Below are 18,034 nucleotides of genomic sequence, written 5' to 3' on the forward strand. Positions count from 1 at the left end.
CCAAAAAAAATGATTAGATGATTGCAGTTTGTCAGTCATTCGATGTGGTGGTTGCATTGGTTTGCATTTTATAAAGAAGAAATCTGCAGTGGGGCCACCCAGGGTTAGGTGCCTGTTTGGTTTAGGGACCAAAATAAAGAGGATATACTCACCTGATCCTTCATCCTGCTTGCTAGACTGTTCTCTTCTTTCCTGGGCTCCTGCGGTCTCAGGACCTGCGACAACATCACCTCTAATGCAGCTGCAGAAGTTAGGACCCTGAGGGACGGCGACGTACATACCGCAGCTGGGAGGGAGAGAGGGGTGGAGCTCTCACCGCCTCGGGACAGGGGACCAAAATGAGCAGTTAACCCTTGCAGTGCAGGGGGAGGGGGTTACTGCTGACCTCTGCACTGTGTGCTACATACTACTGACCTCTTATAAGGTCATCTCTTTGGTCAATCTGCTTTCTTCTGCCATCATCATGTTCCGTGTCAGCCCATCTGCATGTAGCATGATTGACTTCTATTCCTGCTCTTAGTGCTATGCAGGGGTTAGTAAGGGGGTCATATCAAGCTAAATTAAAATATTCATTACATTTAAATAAAATACATTTAATTGTTTATTCATGTCTATTAAGCTGCATTAATTTGCTCCCGGAAGTGTGACTCCCAACAAAACATTTGTTTTTCGCTTTCCATAAAGAAGGGAACCTCAGTCGGGTTTTTAGGTGGATGCAGCAATTTCCCACAGTAGGCTCTATAGTTCCAGCATATACTGTCCAGTTATAACATCAGCATTGTAATAGGAATATATACTAGAGTTCTTTTTCATAAAGCAATCAAAGCTTGCTTGAAAAAAAAAAAAAAAACCTGCCTTGCGTCTGCCCATCACTTTCAACAACTTCCTGGATTCTAAGTGTGCTTTGCATGTCTTTCCCTGCTGCTTGGGGTGATGTAATCTCTTTTTCTCAAGACTACATAGCCCATCATGCATTGCTTCCAACAAGCAATTAATATTTGACATTGTTCAGACGTTTAGTTGTAGTAATAGTGAAATTATGTCACTGCATTGAGGAAGTACATTCTATGGGCATCTTCAAAAAGTAAGTTTACAAATTTCTAGATTGATATGGTTATTAGGAGTGGGACAGAACTTATGGAAATACAATATAGAAATACAGATTTTTAGTTTTTGACCTTTCAGGTCATGCAGATTCCCTTGTTTATGGTTTATTTTACATTATGAAGCACACATCAAAAAAGTGCAACTCCATCACTGTGGCTCTGTAGTAGCTGCAGAACTGAGAAATCTAGAGGCGCCACCTTCTCTAATAGAGTATCCCAGAAAAATAAGCAATCAGTATTGGATTCAGCAGGTCAGCAACCAACCACATCTAAAATCACAGTTTAGGCTGAAATAGACTAGAATAAAATTGTATCTGGAATATTGTAATTGGAGTGGCACTTTAATTCCTACATCTACTGAGAAATAAACAGACGGGGGTTCTAGCCTCTTTCCTAAAGAGAGACTGTTGACTTTGAAAATTGTATGTTCACTGTGAACATTGTAGGTATACTTTGCAAACTGAATGATAGTAAACAAGATAAACCCATGTTCACTTTGAATACCCAATCATGAACACAGCTTTTTAATATTTACCATGCTCGGTGAACATACACTTCTGTCTCTATTCCTTTATGAATTCAACCCTAATGAGTATGCCAGACGTCATCAGAAATTGTTATCAGATGAAATGCTGGCACAAGCAGTTCTTCCTTCGACTTTGACTCAGATGCTTGTGGCACAGCTAGAGGGAAGTCTCAACAACGAAGGTTTCAGTTCCAGATGGTTAAAACAAGGAATTCTCCAGTGAATGGGTAAATATTAATGCAGATATCACCTAGCCCCGAGATAACAAAACAAAAACAATAATAAATACCAAAGGAATGCAGTAGATGGCAGTGGTGCGGTGGAGAAGGATCTCGTAGATAGACCCGTGTTTCATTCCATGCACTCACCTTTCTGAAGTAGGATCCTGGGAGTTCAGCGGATACTTGAGCTCGATCACATCTCCGTTTTTCTCTCTCAGTAGACCCTGCTGCTCCGTGTAATACTGCACCAGTTCAGCCAATGTGGCAAATGTCTCTCCACCGTACAGATCATAGAAATCCCCCGTGTTTTGGATTTTGATGTGTGTGACTTCACTGTGCCGCCTGCAGAAATAAAGGAGCAATTATCAGATGGCAGTCTATCTATAAGAGCTATCACTTCAATAAAGTACCAGTATATACATTGTCTCCCCCCCCCCCCCCCCCCAAAAAAAAGGTAACACACTCCAATATTTAGTTGGACCGCCTTTAGCTTTGATTACGGCACACATTCACCATAAGCTTATGCAATGTCACAACATTTATTTCCGCCCAGAGTTGCTTTCATTTTTCACCAAGATCTTGTAGTGATGATGGGCGAGTTAAACCACTGTGGAAAGTCTTCTCCACCACATCCCAAAGATTCTCAATGGGGTTAAGGTCTGGTCTCTCTGGTGGCCAATACATGGGTGAAAATGATGCCTCATGTTCCCTGAACCACTCTTTTACAATCTGAGCCCAATGAATCCTGGCATTGCGTCTTGGAATATGCCCAATGTGCCATCGGGGAAGAAAAAAGCCATTGATGAAAAAAACCTGGTCATTCTGTATATTCAGATAGGCAGCTGACCTCATTTTTAAGGGACATAACATTGCTGAACCTAAACCTGACCAACTGTAGCAATCCCAGATCATAACACTTATCCAATGGAAGGCTCTGACCTATTTGCTTAGCTAAATCCAGGTGGTGACCTTTTTTTTGGCCAGGCAATGTACATGAAGCATGCAATGGTATATTTTTTGCCATCTAGACTTCCACTTGGGAAATATAAAAATCACAGTTAAATATGGCAGCAAGTGGGAAGAAAATATCCTTTTGGACCTCCTACTGGTTGGCCTCTCTGTCTTTGTAAAGTATTAAAGTACTTATTAATAATTCATCTTTTAGTATTTAGCTGGCCATACACCAGTAGCGTTTAGGTTCTAAATTTTCGTTTTTGGAAGGGTCATTCCATTTTCTAATGTGGGATCTAGTCAATGTTCATTTTCAGCCTTAGTAGCCAGAAAATCAAAAGGAGCAGGTTGGAAAATTATTCTTGTTTCTTATCTGAACAAATGAAATTCTGACTGTGAAAGTGATTTTTATTTGGAAAAAAAACACAAAAGAAACCTGTTAATATGTTTGTGATTCTATTCAGGTAGCCAGTCTGGATGACATTTTGAAGGGCTTTTGAATGCAATTAATTGACTCAATGGTGATGAGATCGAATGCTCCGGCGAACAATTTCAAACGGTGTGTGGCCAGCATTACACTCCAGCTGTCTGCACAAGAAGCCCTTGGCAGAGGAGATGCTGCAATCAAAAACACACACCTACAATATTAACCCTTGTACTTATTTCCCTCTATATTACCTGTAACTTGAGAACTCAAATTAACTGACAAGACAATTCAGAGGTCTGATAGAAGACTGTAGGGAGGCCAAATCATTTTGTTTAGTGATAATGAGAAGGATGTGTGTGTACTGAAGAAGATCTATACCCTGACTGGATGACATTTACTTCCGTAAAGTACTAAGTATCAATGCCTTTTAGTTCAGTGAAGTACTAAGTATCAATGCCTTTTTAGTAAAGCACTGTGTATCAGTTCCCTTTATGCATTTCAGTGTTGCTGATCTCCTCCAGCCTATTTCAGCCACTTCCCATTAAAATGCAGTCACTCCAGTCTTTGCTGTATATCATACCGCTGAGCCGGTTTACTAATAATGACAATAGTGGTCCATGCTTACCCTGTGTGTCGGCTTGGCCTCTTGTAGTCTACCAGAGGTGCGTAAAACAGGGTGACAGCCCAGTAGCACAAGTAGTCCCTCCATAAAGAAAGTGCCTGAACAAGGATTTTTCATGGCAAGATCATCAGATATTCTTTTATTAAAAGCTGTCTGCCATTAAGAGAGAGAGAGGGAGGAGAGGGAGGAGGAGGAGGAGGAGGAGGAGAAGAGAGAGAGAGAGAGAGAGAGAGAGAGAGAGAGAGAGAGAGAGAGAGGAGGAGGGAGAGAGCTAGAGAGCGAGAATGAATACGGTATATAGAAATAGAGATAGATAGACATTTACCGCAACTCCAGCTAAACTTTTCTTTTCTCCCTTGTTTTGGATACATTTGTGCAGGTTTACAATTTTTATCAGGTTTTTACTTCTATCATTAAAGGAGAACTATGGGGTGAGTGAATTAGTAAAGTGAGCAAAAACATACTGCCGCTCGCTCACTTCCTGATCATCTCCCTGCAGAGAGCGGTGACTGTCAGTCACTGTTCCCTGCAGAGATCCCCCCTCTCCGATCCTCCAGCACTGACTGGAGGCAGACACAGCAGGCTCTGCCTCTAGATAGGCAGAGCCCGCTGTCAAGCAGCCAGCAAGTTGGATCTTAAAAGTATTGTTGGGATCTGTCTCGGCTGTGGCGCACTTAGCATATAATGGCCAATAGAAATAGCCTGCTATATACTGAGTTTTGGGTCACAGAAGGAAGTTAGTATATGTCCTTCCGTGACCCTAAAAAGTTAACCTCATAGATCTCTTTAAACTTCTGTCTATCAGGTTGTTACTTCTGTCTCTTCAATTCCTGTCCTGGCGACAACATTGTCACTGGTGTAGGAAATGATTAGAGATCCCCAGCAAGGAGACAAATCGCAATAAAAATCTGAAGAGGGTTCTAACCGATCCCAGTCCAAACAAAATTAAAAAAAAAATTCCGACAAAGGTTTTAACTTAAAGGAGAATTATGGGGTGAGTGAAATACACTCATCCCCATAATTCAAGCCAAACTGTGAGACTGAAGCTGTCACTGGTCGGCAACTCAGGGAACACATACCGTCGCTCGCTCACTTCCCGATCCTCTGCCTGCAGAGATCAGTGATTGTCAGTCACCACTCCCCATAGGTATTCACCCCCTCCCCTTTCAGGTTTTCTAACGCTGACTGGAGGAACGGACAGGGGAGGGGGCGGGCACAGCTGGCTGTACCTCTAGCCAATGGGGTGGATCTTGACAACATTATCAGGATCCGTCCCGGCTGCGGCGAGGCTCTGTGCTCCCAGCATATTCAGGCAATAGCCTGCTATATCCTGAGTTTTGGGTCACTGGAGGACATTAGTATATGTCCTCCTGTGACCCTGAAGAGAACTATGGGCAAAAAAGGTTAGACCATAGTTCTCTTTTAAACAAAACTGTAAAAAAAGAAAATTCCCAGAGGTTTAGTCATTCACTTATTTCCCCACTAAAGCCGAAGCAACCACGATTCAAGACTTAACAGCAAGACATTCTCAAATATAATACACTTTATGAAATGTTAAACCAGCTTCCTGTGCAGCTGAGCAAACCTTTATTTATATATTTTGTTTTGCTAGCATAAAAGCTATGAAGGAATACTAGGTGCATCTGCAACCCATCCATAGCAGAGAGGTATTAATTATTAATACATCCATATCTATAAACCATAATTGACCACAGGAAATGTTTTATTTCGCCACAGCTCTTATTTACAACAGTTTTGTACAGCGAAGAATTAGTATCTAATGTTCTTAAGAGGATCAAGAAGCAACTGTTTTGGTTTAGGACTGAACACCAGGCAGATGCAGTTATATATTCATTTAAAAAAAAAAAACTGAAATGTGCTTTTAAATTCAGCTAGTGTAAGCTCAATCAGCCTCCAGCAATCCCCTGTACAGCAGCACTCAGATTGGAAGAGGGAGAAGCAGCATAGAGCCAATCAGGTGCACAGAATGCAGAGGAGGAGAGAGCAGAGTAAACATAGGGGGTGAACTACTGCCGCTCCATCAATGTCCAACAAGACTTTTTTTAAGCTTACACATTTTTTTAATTGTTTTATATTGATTATATTTAACATATATGTACAACATTTGTTTTGCAAATCCTTAAATCATCTCTGAATTGGTGCTGACACTGTCCTTCCTTCTGGAGGGTGACTACTTTTGTTCCTCATGGTCCCTGTGTGTGTTGTAAAGTAGCCATGACTCCAACCTCGCTCCCATGATGGACTACAATCTCAATACAAATTAGTAAATTAAATGTGACATTGTAGTCCATCATAGGAGTGAGCTTGGAGTGGTGACTACTTTACAACACACACAGGGACCATGGAGAACAAAAGTAGCCACACTCCAGAAGGAAGGACAGTGTCAGCACCAATTCAGAGATGATTTGAGGATCTACATCCGAGTGATACACAAATAAGATACATTTTGTTAATAGTTGGGGTACTTGAATGCACTTTTAGGATTTAACTGCAGAGTTAATGTCACTTTAATGGATTGCATTTATTGTATCCTTCCTTACGCCCAAATGCTTCTTTTGGTCAATAGATAAAGAATTTATTAAAATATAGTATCTGTTGGTTGTGTGTTTAGATGAAGCACTGCGATCTTAAGGAATGCTGAAATAAGTTTTACTTGCTTAGAAGACGCTTACAAGTATGTATACAGCATTGTGCAGGAAACAGATACACAATACACAAACTGTTCATTTCTCTTAGTAGGGCAGTGCAACAGTTGCGCATATGGGGATTATGACTTTTATTTATACTGCTCATTGACGGCAATAAAAACCTTTCAGGCGACCAAACTCTGTCCTGATTCATTAAAAACTACAGTTAATGTTTGGGGAAGAGTTCCTCTTTAGCAGCTCCCCTCACTCGACTTGAGCACATTAGCATAGCTAAACTAATAGCCTTTCATTGGAAATAATATAGTCTCCAAGTGGCTTATCTGGTCATTGATCTTCTTACAACAGTCGCCTGGCAAGTAAGCCGACTTCACCGTCTGCTGTACAGAAGAACCCACCAATCCATCTACAAAATAAGATTAAACAAAATGTAGAACAGCGAGTATGAAGAATGTGAAAAATGCATCAAACATTACAATCAGGTTAACTTTAAAAGGAATATTAACTGAAAAAAATCCTTGCTAGTAACGTTCAACTCAACGTAGGCAAGAGCTATGCTTAAGAACACAATGCATTTTTCATCCGGCACAGCTATTTAAAGTGAAAATGATCCCTGCTTGCTAACAAGCTGTTTTGTTTTACTCTATAAACCCTGATGTGACTGCTTTAAATTCTGGAACTGCGGAAGAAAAGCATGTGCATACAACATGAAATATTAATCTCTTTGTTGAGAAGTGAGCGAACCGGTTTGTAATATGCCTCGGGTTATATCTTTCACTGATTCATTTCTGTATCAGAGAAACCTCTCTCTACAACAGTGCATGAAATAAGAGTAACTCAAGGTTGTGCAGTTTCACCTGGCACAATAGACATTGTTGCTCTGTATTGTTTTTTTTATTTTTTAAGAATAAAGACAACACAAACCAATAACCAAGATATAATTCACCATCACAGAAAAAAAAACATTTATGAAACCTCTTAAATGATTTTGTATGTTCATGCTTATCAAGCAAGTTATGAAAATGCATTTTGTTCCCTTTCTGTTGCTGTCCTTCAAGTCATTATGTAATCATGAAGGATCCTTACAGTTTAAATGACTTTTTTTTATGCAAGTTCAAATTTGGTGGCCCGCCTAGACCAAAGGCCCACCAGAGCACCAACTGGTAATATAAATGGTCAGCCTGACACTTGATGGTATCCCGGAAAAATGTAGATTGAGTCTTTAAGAACATTCTTCTTTAAGAGATGTTTTAAATCTCTCTTCTGTGGAGAGATTTGAATGGAAATGTGTTATTAATTTGTGAATTTAAAAAAAGCTGATATTAGGTGGTAGAAATCAATGCATGTCAGAGCACAGGCTGCATCCCATAATATAAATTTATAGGTGCTCGTTGTATTCATCAATATGGTATAGGCCTCGTTTTGTCATGCCTGTCCCAGATTTCCAGATATTTATCGAGTCTTGTGGAAATGTTTAATGAAAACAATGATGTATTTTTAGCAAGATTACATTTTGAGGCATGATTTTTTCTTTTTTTAAGCTCGCAGTGCTTGCATCGCACACCTAAAAAGTGGACCAAAAAAGTGCATGTGAACACATACAAAAAAAGTGCACAAAGGGTGTGCCTAATGGTCTTCCCCCGGAAAAAGATAGGGCCCTCATCCCCCCAGGGGCAAGGCACTTGTGTTTTGAGCCATTATTATGACATTTACCTTAAAGACAAAACTTTTTTTTTATTAAGTGGTTTGGTTTGCTGTCACTGTCATTAGGGAGATGCACCCTCTCTATCTGTCCTGGTGACCTTTATCAGCGAAAATGAAGGAAAATTCCAAATTGTCAGTTGTCATCAGAACAACAATAGGGATGGGACATCTTCCAATAAGGACACTAGTTCTGGTAACCCTGCTGACCACCAGGATTTCTCTCTTTGGAGAGAATTTCTCTCACTTCCTGTTGTGGCTTTCATTCAGGAAGTGAAGGGAAATCTCCCCAAACGGACACAGATGACTAACCTTCCCTTACTCTAACCAAAACTAAAAACTTCAGTTGGCTTCAGTTCTACCTTAATGTAGTTTTGCAGTAATGCAGGAAGGGGTAAGCCAGAGCACTGACTCTGCATTGCAAGTTGCATTTGTATAATAGAATGCTCTGTTTTCCCTGAAAGACAGGTCAGAGGAAGTGAGACACCACTAGGTGCCAACTCTCACTTACTGTACTGTATCTCTGGAGGAGCAGCGATGTTACCTAAGCATAAGACTATGCCACTTTGCACAGACACTATCACTTTGTTCTGAATTGGCAAGGGGACATTTTACTTTAACACAAATATATACACACACTTTTTGGGGGTCCTTCCCCATCCTCAGGGCAGAAACATGATAAGTAGTATTATGGACTCAAAAACTGGCACAAAATCACCAGGGATTAATTACTTGCTGCATAGGGTATAGCCAACATCTGTGAATCAGCTGCTAGGATTCCCTTGTATGCATGACCACCCTTTTTGTAGAGAGCAGCCTCTCTGGAATCATTGTGCTTTATCATGTTCTGACCGATCTTCTTAATATATGAATCCAGCACGTCACCTGTACTTGTTCTACTTTTTCTTTAACCTCAACTTAGATCACGCTTTTGCGGACCTTACACAAATGATATATGTATGTGGGAGCAGACCTATTTTCTGATTTACATATCCAGATTTTTTGTTTTTTATTTTTACATACACTTGGGAAATTTGAAAGCTTTCAATCAGCATTTGATTGAACAAATTGCATGGAATTGAGCAGTCCACAGCAAGCCGATTGTTTTCCAGTTTCAAGTGACCATCTAGTTAAAAAATATGAAATGGCCACACCTGTCAACACATGACAACGCACCTACCCAGCCCAATTTAAAAAAATGCAGGTAATGCAGACGCATAGATGTGAACTCATGCGAACTGTTAAACATGTAGTATACCAAAAGTTTTTTGTTTTAACTTGCTGTTTAAGACTCATGAAGGAAACCATGGAATCCCAATAGTGACAGCCAGTGAGAAGTTTTCCGACTGTTAGACCTGTATTACAAGCTGTTTGAGCATCGCTGCAGCTTTCAAATCAAGATATCACACAAAGCTTCCCCTGTGTTGCCATTTCCCCTTTGTGCCCTTAACCCCTTCATCACTAAAGCAACTGTCTGCGAATGTCAGATTCCTCCACAATTACAGCTTTTGTCTGGGCACAAAGAGGAATTCTCTTCATGCCAAAACCCTCTGGCAACACCATCCCAAGCAGTGAACACAGGGGTGGTGGTGGAAGGAGCGTGGTGCTGTGCTGAATCACCATCGCTCTGCTCTATCTGCCAAACAGATGGGAGCTGCAGGCATCAAAATAGCTCTGTGCCTGGTGCCATGTACTTAATCCTCTGTAGTTTCATCTAAGAACATTTTATATACAGCGCTTTGCATAAGTAATCAACCCCATGGACTAGTGCTACAACTTGGAATTAAAAATGGATTTAGTTTTTTTACAATTTGATTAATAGAACCTATTTAACGCTTAGAAAGTGTGTAGTATTTTTCATTGTGATACAAAAGTTAATGCAAAAAGCAGAAATTTGTTGGTTACAAGGCCAGCACTTGGTAAAATCATCTTTGGATGTAGTGATATTGGCAAGGGTTAAATGTCTACCAGTATTGCGTGTCTGAAATATAAAGTCTACCTATTCTGCTTGGCAGTTCCTTTGATCTTGTCAGATTGGAATGGGATGTTGGTTATCAGTAATGGTCAAGGCTAGCCACAGATTCCTAAAGCGATAGAAGTCTGGGCTGGTGTGGGCTTTTCTAGGACCTCCTGGATTTAACCTACTGCAGTGTGTCTTTGGCTGAGTGTTTTTGTTATCATCCTGGTGGAAAGTGGAACTGCTTCCATGTACCAGATCTCTTGAGACCTAAATTGGTTTCTTCTTGGACTTCCCTATAGTGCTCCTAATTATGTCCCGTTTTCAAGTCCCTCCTTAAGGCCTGGCTCACACCTGGGCGTTTTACAGCGTGTTCCTACACGCTGTAAAAAGCTCAACATGTGAAAACCGATGATTGCCTATGGGCATGGTACCCACCTGGGCGTTTTACAGCGCGTAGGAACACGCTGCAAAACGCCCGAAGTACAGGAGCTTCTTTGGGGCGTATTTTCTGCGCGTATCCATTAGGATACAGCCGGATAGCCCTCGAAAATGCGTGTTTGTCACAAGGTTTTTACTGCAATTCGCGGTAAAAACGTGCGGCACGAAACGCGCGGCAAACGCGCATATTCCGTACGCCTAGGTGTGAACCCAGCCTTAGATGAAGCCACCACCTGCTTTAATGATGGTGTATTTAGAATAGCAAGGAGAACCTTTTTGCACATGTCCACTAATAAATATCTATCTATCTATGTTTTATTCACAAAAGGCTATCTAGAATTGCAGGTTTTAAATATACACAGGCACTCTCCACATAGCCTATTTTAGTTCTCCTGGCCACATGAATTCATCAATGAAGCCCAAAGCCTCTTAAAAGGCATTCCCCTTGCAAGATTTGTTCAGTTTTTTTGTTTTCAGTGTCCCACAAATACAAGAAAAATATTCAGCTTGCAGTCTGATTTAGTCTGCTTAGACCATTGGTCTTGGTTAGCCTGGGCTGATCAGAGTGCCTCTCTAGGACACGCTCCTTGTGTGTCTGTACACATATGCTGCTCCTGCTTTAGTCTACCTCCTGAGGAGGAAATCCTGACTAATGCTGTTTTTTGTGCTACACCCATCTGTCTCCAGTCAGTCTCACATGCGTTTAGGCACCGTTGTATTGCTTAATTAGGCTCTCTATAGGGTCAATGACATTATATATATGTCCCATTAACAATATTCTTCATCGCAGCTGTTGATCACTCCTACAGCTCCTACAGATTCATGGCTTCTTGGTTGTTTCTTAGGATAATGCCTTCCTCGCCTGGCCATGGCCACAGAGTTTTGGTGGAAGGCTTTTTCTGGGCATGCCATCTGTCAGCCTATTGTATTAAATTTGAGCAGGGTATTTATTAAAATATTATTTAAAAAAAAGCCTTTTCAAAACCATTTTCAATAATTAAAAGGTAAGCAAATTAGTCAAAGGGATATTTTCAAGTTATACGATATATACTAACATTAATAATTGTGATTTGGACATCCAGACATAACCACTGCTCAGGAAAGGGTTTTGGCAGTATGACTGAGATGTTGTTTCCTTTTAGGTATGCTTTAGGTTTTTCATAGAAGCTTTTTTAATGGACAAAAAACTAGGTCATTTTTAAAAGTAACGGTTACTTTTTCTGCTTAAATGGAACCTGGCAGGAGAGAAATGAAACTTCGTCAATGTTTTTTTTCTTTGGTGCTTCACCCAGTTGTTGTCTGGATCCTAGCGTCAATGCTTTGTAAGACTCTACCCCAGAACAAGCATGCAGCCAGTAAGGAGCTGGGACAGTTGACATACACATACCAGTTTGAGGTCAGTGAGTTACTAGGTAATAAAGCAAAGCATCAATATGGCAGTGCCAGAGCTTGCAGCTTGAATACCAAGTCAGTAGCAGTAGCTGCCATGTTTGTCCTGAGGAGACAAAGTCAAAAATACTCTTGGTTAAGTCTACCAGTTACAGAGATCAGGAGAGAGTGATCCAGGTGTTAGATAATTTGTATAAGTGATCTAATAACAGCTGACATGTCTGGCAACCTTGTATCCAGCACCAGCTGACATGTCTGGCAACCCTCAGTCTAATATTATCTGACACGTCTGGCATCCTGTCACTATATAAGATGGAGGTAGACGGGGGTTGATTAAAACCTAAATTGGCACACCAAGTAAAACTTTTTTTTTTCTTAATAGAACAAGGATGAAGTATAATTAATCTAAGATTTTACTTACCGTCTGTGGAGATTTCTTTTCACTTCCTGTACCTGGGTGAAAGTGAGGGGGCATACAAACGTCTACAGGGCAAGAAGTGTGGAATTTTGTTTTAGTGGGGACAGCTAACAAAGCTGGGAATTGCTTCTGATGTCCTGTGATGTCACTGGGCAGGATATGAGGAGACATCTCCCCAGTGGGGACAGCAATAAAAACCTAACAGGCTCTAACCATTTCTTGACGCACAACCAAAAAATAAAAGGGTTTAACTGGAGTTTCCGTTTAGTGGTAATCAATTCCAAATATTTACAAACCCTAGTGAATTGTTTACCTAACATCCAGCTTCCCTCAAGCACAGCCATTAACCTTCATAAAAAAATTAAAGCTAGCAAAGGCATTTGCAATTAAAACAAACTCTTAAAAAACCCCAAAAACAAATAAAAGCATTGCAAATATATATAAGGGGAAGGAAGTTTTTTCCTTTTTACCAGGTAGGGACAGGAAGATTTTACAATTCTGTTAAACAATTTAAAGAAGACTTGTAGTGAAAAATGAATATATATATATTTTTTTTTAGCTTTTATTATATAATTAAAAGTGAAAACCCAACTGTGGGTAAACTCTTTTATTTTGTTTTAGATAGAGGTGGGACTGTAACCAAAAAAGAAAAAAAACTTTAGGACCGTTTCTCACCATCACCATACTGGTGTGTTTTTTATCTGCACCAAAAACGCGTACACAGTAGTTCCAATGATTTTAAATGAGTAGTTCCCACCATTGCGTTCAGTTCCAGATCTTTTAAAAAACAGTACAGCAGCATTTTTTCACACCGGAACACACAAAAACGCATGTAAAAGCACTAGAACGTGCTTAAACCCAAGCAAACCCAATTTAAAGAAGAAACACCCTGTAATGCATCAAAAAAGCGCATAAAACCATATGCGTAAATGCATCCAGAAGCGATGTGGAAATGGTGTGAACAAGCCCTTAAAAAGCCAGAAAATTTAAAAATTAACCCTTGCAGTGGGACTACCATCGCACTGCAAGGGTTAACTGCTCATTCTGGTTGAGGGGGCTAAAGTAAAGAAGATGTATTTAACTGATCCTCAGTCCCGCTTGGCTTTTAGACCAGCCTCCACAGCATTTTCTTCTCCAGGCTCCAGCAGTCTAAGGACCCATGACATCATCACTCGGTTGCACTGGACGTGAGGAAGCCGAGGGACATTTGACCGCCAGAGTAGAGGGGTAGAGAGCGGTCACCACCACACAGCATTGAGGATTAGGTGAGTGACCTAAAACTTTACCTCGGCTCATCACACCTGATGCCAAGGAGTTGATCACAAGGTATCTGTGATGCTAATACAATTGCCTAGCGGCCAATGTGCCGTCAGTGGTCATAGGAGTGTGACCCAGCCTCAGGCTGATGTAGAATTCACATTAAAGTTAGACTATAATATTCCACGGATATTTAAATATCTGGGGCTTCAGTTTCTCCTGCATGTCTGGTTTAATACAATGTATGCTGTGTCTAATACTTGTTACAGTTCAGTATAACAAATTCTGATCTTTCTCACAGGCAGAACAGCTGGAAAAGTTAAGATAGAGTTGCTGACAACAGCTTAATACTTTTATGTACATTTATCTTACTCAGTGTTGCGATTGGCTATTGCGAGAAACAGAAGATCGGGAAGCACTGGAACCGCCGCACCATTGTGGTGGGAGGAGGTTATAAAGCTTGGAACACATTCAGGGGAGAAGCTAAATTATACATATGTAGATCTAAAGTGTCAGTGTCTTAATGCAGAACGCTGGGGACATTTTTAGTTAAGTGCTTGTTTTGGTCTAGGGAAGAAAATAAAGTTACATACTCACCCGATTCTCGGAACCGGCCAGCTGTCACAGCACTCCCTGAAGCCTTTCTCCACCTCTGCAGCAATGGTATGTCCATAAGCATCCTTATCCCCTATACACTGTATATAGAACGTGATGACTCAGGGACCTTAGATCGCTGCAGCGGAGGGGAAGTGACGCTTCAGGGATCAGTCTAAGAGAAAGTTGGCTCGGAGGATCAGGTGAGTTTAACTATTTTCAGCCCTAGACAAACATGAACAATGAACCTACTCCTGCACTGCAAGGGTTAACAAATAATTTATTCTTTAAAAAGCAGGGTAACAGCAGGTGCAGATGTGACTGAGCCCCTGCTCCACTGGGGCCCATGTGTGATCCTACTTCATCTTTACTGTCCCTTGTGAGCTCCTCATGATGAAGAGTATATGGAGGAGATGTGGCTGATGGTGGAGCTGCACAGGGAGGCTATAATACGGGCAAAGGGGAGACTGCTCATGGGGGTCTCCACTTTTGGCCAAGTGACATCAGATCACCAGGTTCAAGGGACACAGGGAAAGCATCCATGCATTGGGCCTACAGTTCCCTTGTGCAACTCCGCCTCACAACACATCCATTCCGTATTTGCTGCATAATGAGATGAACACATTAAAGTAAGGATGGACTTGCCCAAAAAGGATAGGGTGCCATTGCTAAATTTGCATCAGCCTGTAATGAGGTTAACGCTCAATATTTAGACCATCATATTCATCTATTTATTTAAAATACGTTTTAGGAGTATATAGACTTCTGGTCCTAGTCAGGGAGCGGTTCCACTGTGCATGCGTAGGTAATAGACCGGCCAGCCATAGTAGCCTGTCAGCTCACCTGTCATTGCAGTTTATGGAACGTGCCTGATCTGCATCCTAGAAGGTGAGGAGGTGATCTGGAGTACAAAGTAGCTAGTGGTCCAGCAAAGTCAATTTACTGTTTGCTAAATCATGTACAGGTTTAAAATGTAGAGTTTTATTTGTGTGATGGCCTTATGTTTCTTTATCTACCTGGTAAATTCCATGTTGGCATTATAATCCTCATTAAAACATGATTGTAGCTCTATAATCATTTCTATGCAGCTAGCAGGCAACAACACGATCCAGTGCTAAATTAAAGAAAGCATCCCTGGTGTCTTCTTAGATGTGCATACTAATTACTCATCTCTGCTAGCCAATCACACGCTAGCCATGGGAGCATGCAAGTCTAATTGGTTGTGATTGCCATTTTCTTTGATAAAGCTCTGTGTACAAAGACCTGTGTGTCTGCTGACGACTTTATTAGAAAGGCAAAACTAATTTAAACTGGATAGACATGAAGACCCCATATCAGCCCCCCTTCAGCACGTAGCTTTCTGTCATTACCCTTGCTACCCTTGGGCTGGTTACGTTTTTGCATTGTAATTAAAATGTACATGTTAAATACCTTGTGCACAAATATGGAAGATCGCTCACTGTGCTGATATATGCCTAAATAATAAAGATAATGCATAAAAAACAAAACACAATTTACACAACTGCCTTTAGATGTCACACGCATATCTCTGGTGCAGACTTTTGTGGGCCCAGGTGCTTACAGGAAATGAAAAATGATTTTTGCTGATTTTTTTTTTCGTTGATAAATTTCCACTCTGCTCCGTTATACAAACAAAATCCCTTTGTGCAGTCTTGCATGCATACACGTGGGTGGTTTTCCTGTTTCAGTTAATACTTCAAGCATGCGAAGTGTAACCCTTTTAAGTCTAATTTTGTTTTTGTTTTAACATGTACTTAAAAAAATGTTCTTTCACAACAAGTACGGTACAGAGAGGTATGTTAACAAACTTCAATGTATCGGTAATATCACTGATAACTATGACGGTAATCTGGCACTTCACAAAGCTTCATATACTTCACATTATAATAAGATTTGAAGTCGTGCTGTATGCAAGCAATTGTTTTATATTGAACAACATAGAACAAGTCATAATTATTGATTGCATTATAAATGACTAATTGTTCATTATAGCTTCTTCAGTGGGATTTTTTTTAGAAGTCAGCTTTGTGCAGGAGTGAATCTCACATTCTGTAATGGACCCTAAAGAGCAATTGCACCTGAAAGGGATTCACCATATTTTAGCTACTGTTCAGGACTATGATGGGGACCCATCATCATCATGTGCAGTTCAGTGGATTCTCCCTGGCAATATATAGTGAATAAGCTTTAGGCTGTGTTCATACCATGTTAAGACCAGATCTGCAAACGCAGTGCAGTGCATTTTTCCTGTGATTTTGCCGCATTCCAGTACGGTTTTTTTAAGCTTAAAATGGGATTTCAGGTGTAATCCAGTGCGTTTGTATGCATTTTTGCTGCCTTTCCATGTGTTCCAGTTCTGGAATGGACTGCGCTGGTGTGAACAGAGCCCAGAAATACCATAGGGTACATTGGGATGCTTTTTTGGTCCAGGAACAAACTGTTCTAGTCTGGACATGATCCGGACATGGTGTGAATAAGCCCTTAGGGTTGCCAAGACCCTTTAGCCTGGAACCGCAGCAGAGCTCATCATTATTTTAGATAAAACTATGGAGCTGGAATTGAATTTCTAGATCTGGAACAGAGCTAAAATTTGTATAAGCAAATCCCAGGTCAGATTTTTTTTTCTGGATGTTGGTTTGCCATTGGAGAGATGTTTCTTTACTGGCTGCTCTGTAGACACACCAAGAAATGTGAGCGAATCTTTCAAAAGTGAGGGTACATGTCCCCTTCGTTGTCACTACAACGAAGATTTCTTTCTAACGTTTTGATCATTACTCAAAGAAAAGAGAGAGTGAATGTCCCCTAGCAAAGACAGACGGCAATAAAATCTTGTAAAAGGAAAATCGGTGAAAAGGGCTACGGATGAGTCAACCGGATATACAAAATGCTTTCTTTAATACTCATTTAGGAAGCTGCCGAAACAGAGGCAACACAAAAAAAAAACATGCCTCTCGAAAACCTTAAAAGCCATTTTAGCACCAATGCAACCAACCCATATTGTTATTTATTTAATAAACTAGAAGTCTCTTAAGCAGTAAATTTGTTCTATTAGATTGTTGGAAAAATTTTTTGGGGAAAACACAGTAACAGAGGCCTATAAGGAGGCCATGATTACATCCACTGATGTCTTGGCTCTCATTTGTCTATAGATCAGCAAAAGTCGTTTTAGCACTTCCTCATAACATTGTGATATAAGCCAATGCCATGCAACCACATACGAGTCCTAGTATAGGGAAAAGTACCTTTTTCTCTTCTTACTCAGTCTTGAAATGGATGTTGCTGCTGCAGTACGGGTACTTCTTATGTAGGTCTAAGGAATGATAAAGTGTGCAGGTAGGGGTAACTTAGCATTTGTACCTTCCGGGAGGCCACAGCTGTTGCTGGAGTCGTCAAGTACAAGGACCTATGTGTGGGTAAGGGGTGTGTAAGGGGGGTGTGTGTGTGTGTGGGGGGGGGGGGGGGGAGTTACAGGGACAATGATGGCATGCTATTAATCGAAAAATTTAATCTACGTTTTTCATAGAGATGTGAGGGTGGTGGACATGTAGGTCATTGACATTTGTGTGTACAATCATATAGTCCTCCTGCTCTACAATGGTTCCATGTCCGCTAAGTATTAGATTTAAAGAAAAACTAATGCAAAAACTGGCATACCACAAGATTGTTACACAAGCTCTTCTGTATTTGCATGTTCTTAGAAATTAAACTTACCATTTAATCTGCAACCAGCTTTTTAA

The 18,034-nt window shown here is 40.6% G+C and overlaps 1 protein-coding gene across 1 annotated transcript in view; it reads right to left on the reverse strand.

Moving 5' to 3' along the window:
- LOC108790634 (tyrosine-protein phosphatase non-receptor type 11-like) overlaps nucleotides 1-18,034 on the reverse strand; it is a 123,401-nt gene that overhangs the window by 31,075 nt on the left and 74,292 nt on the right. The window contains exon 3 of the mRNA XM_018560941.1: nucleotides 2,001-2,195. Coding sequence (XP_018416443.1) covers nucleotides 2,001-2,195 — 195 coding nt within the window. The remainder of the gene's footprint in view (nucleotides 1-2,000; nucleotides 2,196-18,034) is intronic.

This window comes from Nanorana parkeri, unplaced genomic scaffold, assembly GCF_000935625.1.
Source record: "Nanorana parkeri isolate BGI_ZX_2015 unplaced genomic scaffold, ASM93562v1 scaffold489, whole genome shotgun sequence".
In the NCBI taxonomy this organism is placed as follows: Eukaryota; Metazoa; Chordata; class Amphibia; order Anura; family Dicroglossidae; genus Nanorana; species Nanorana parkeri.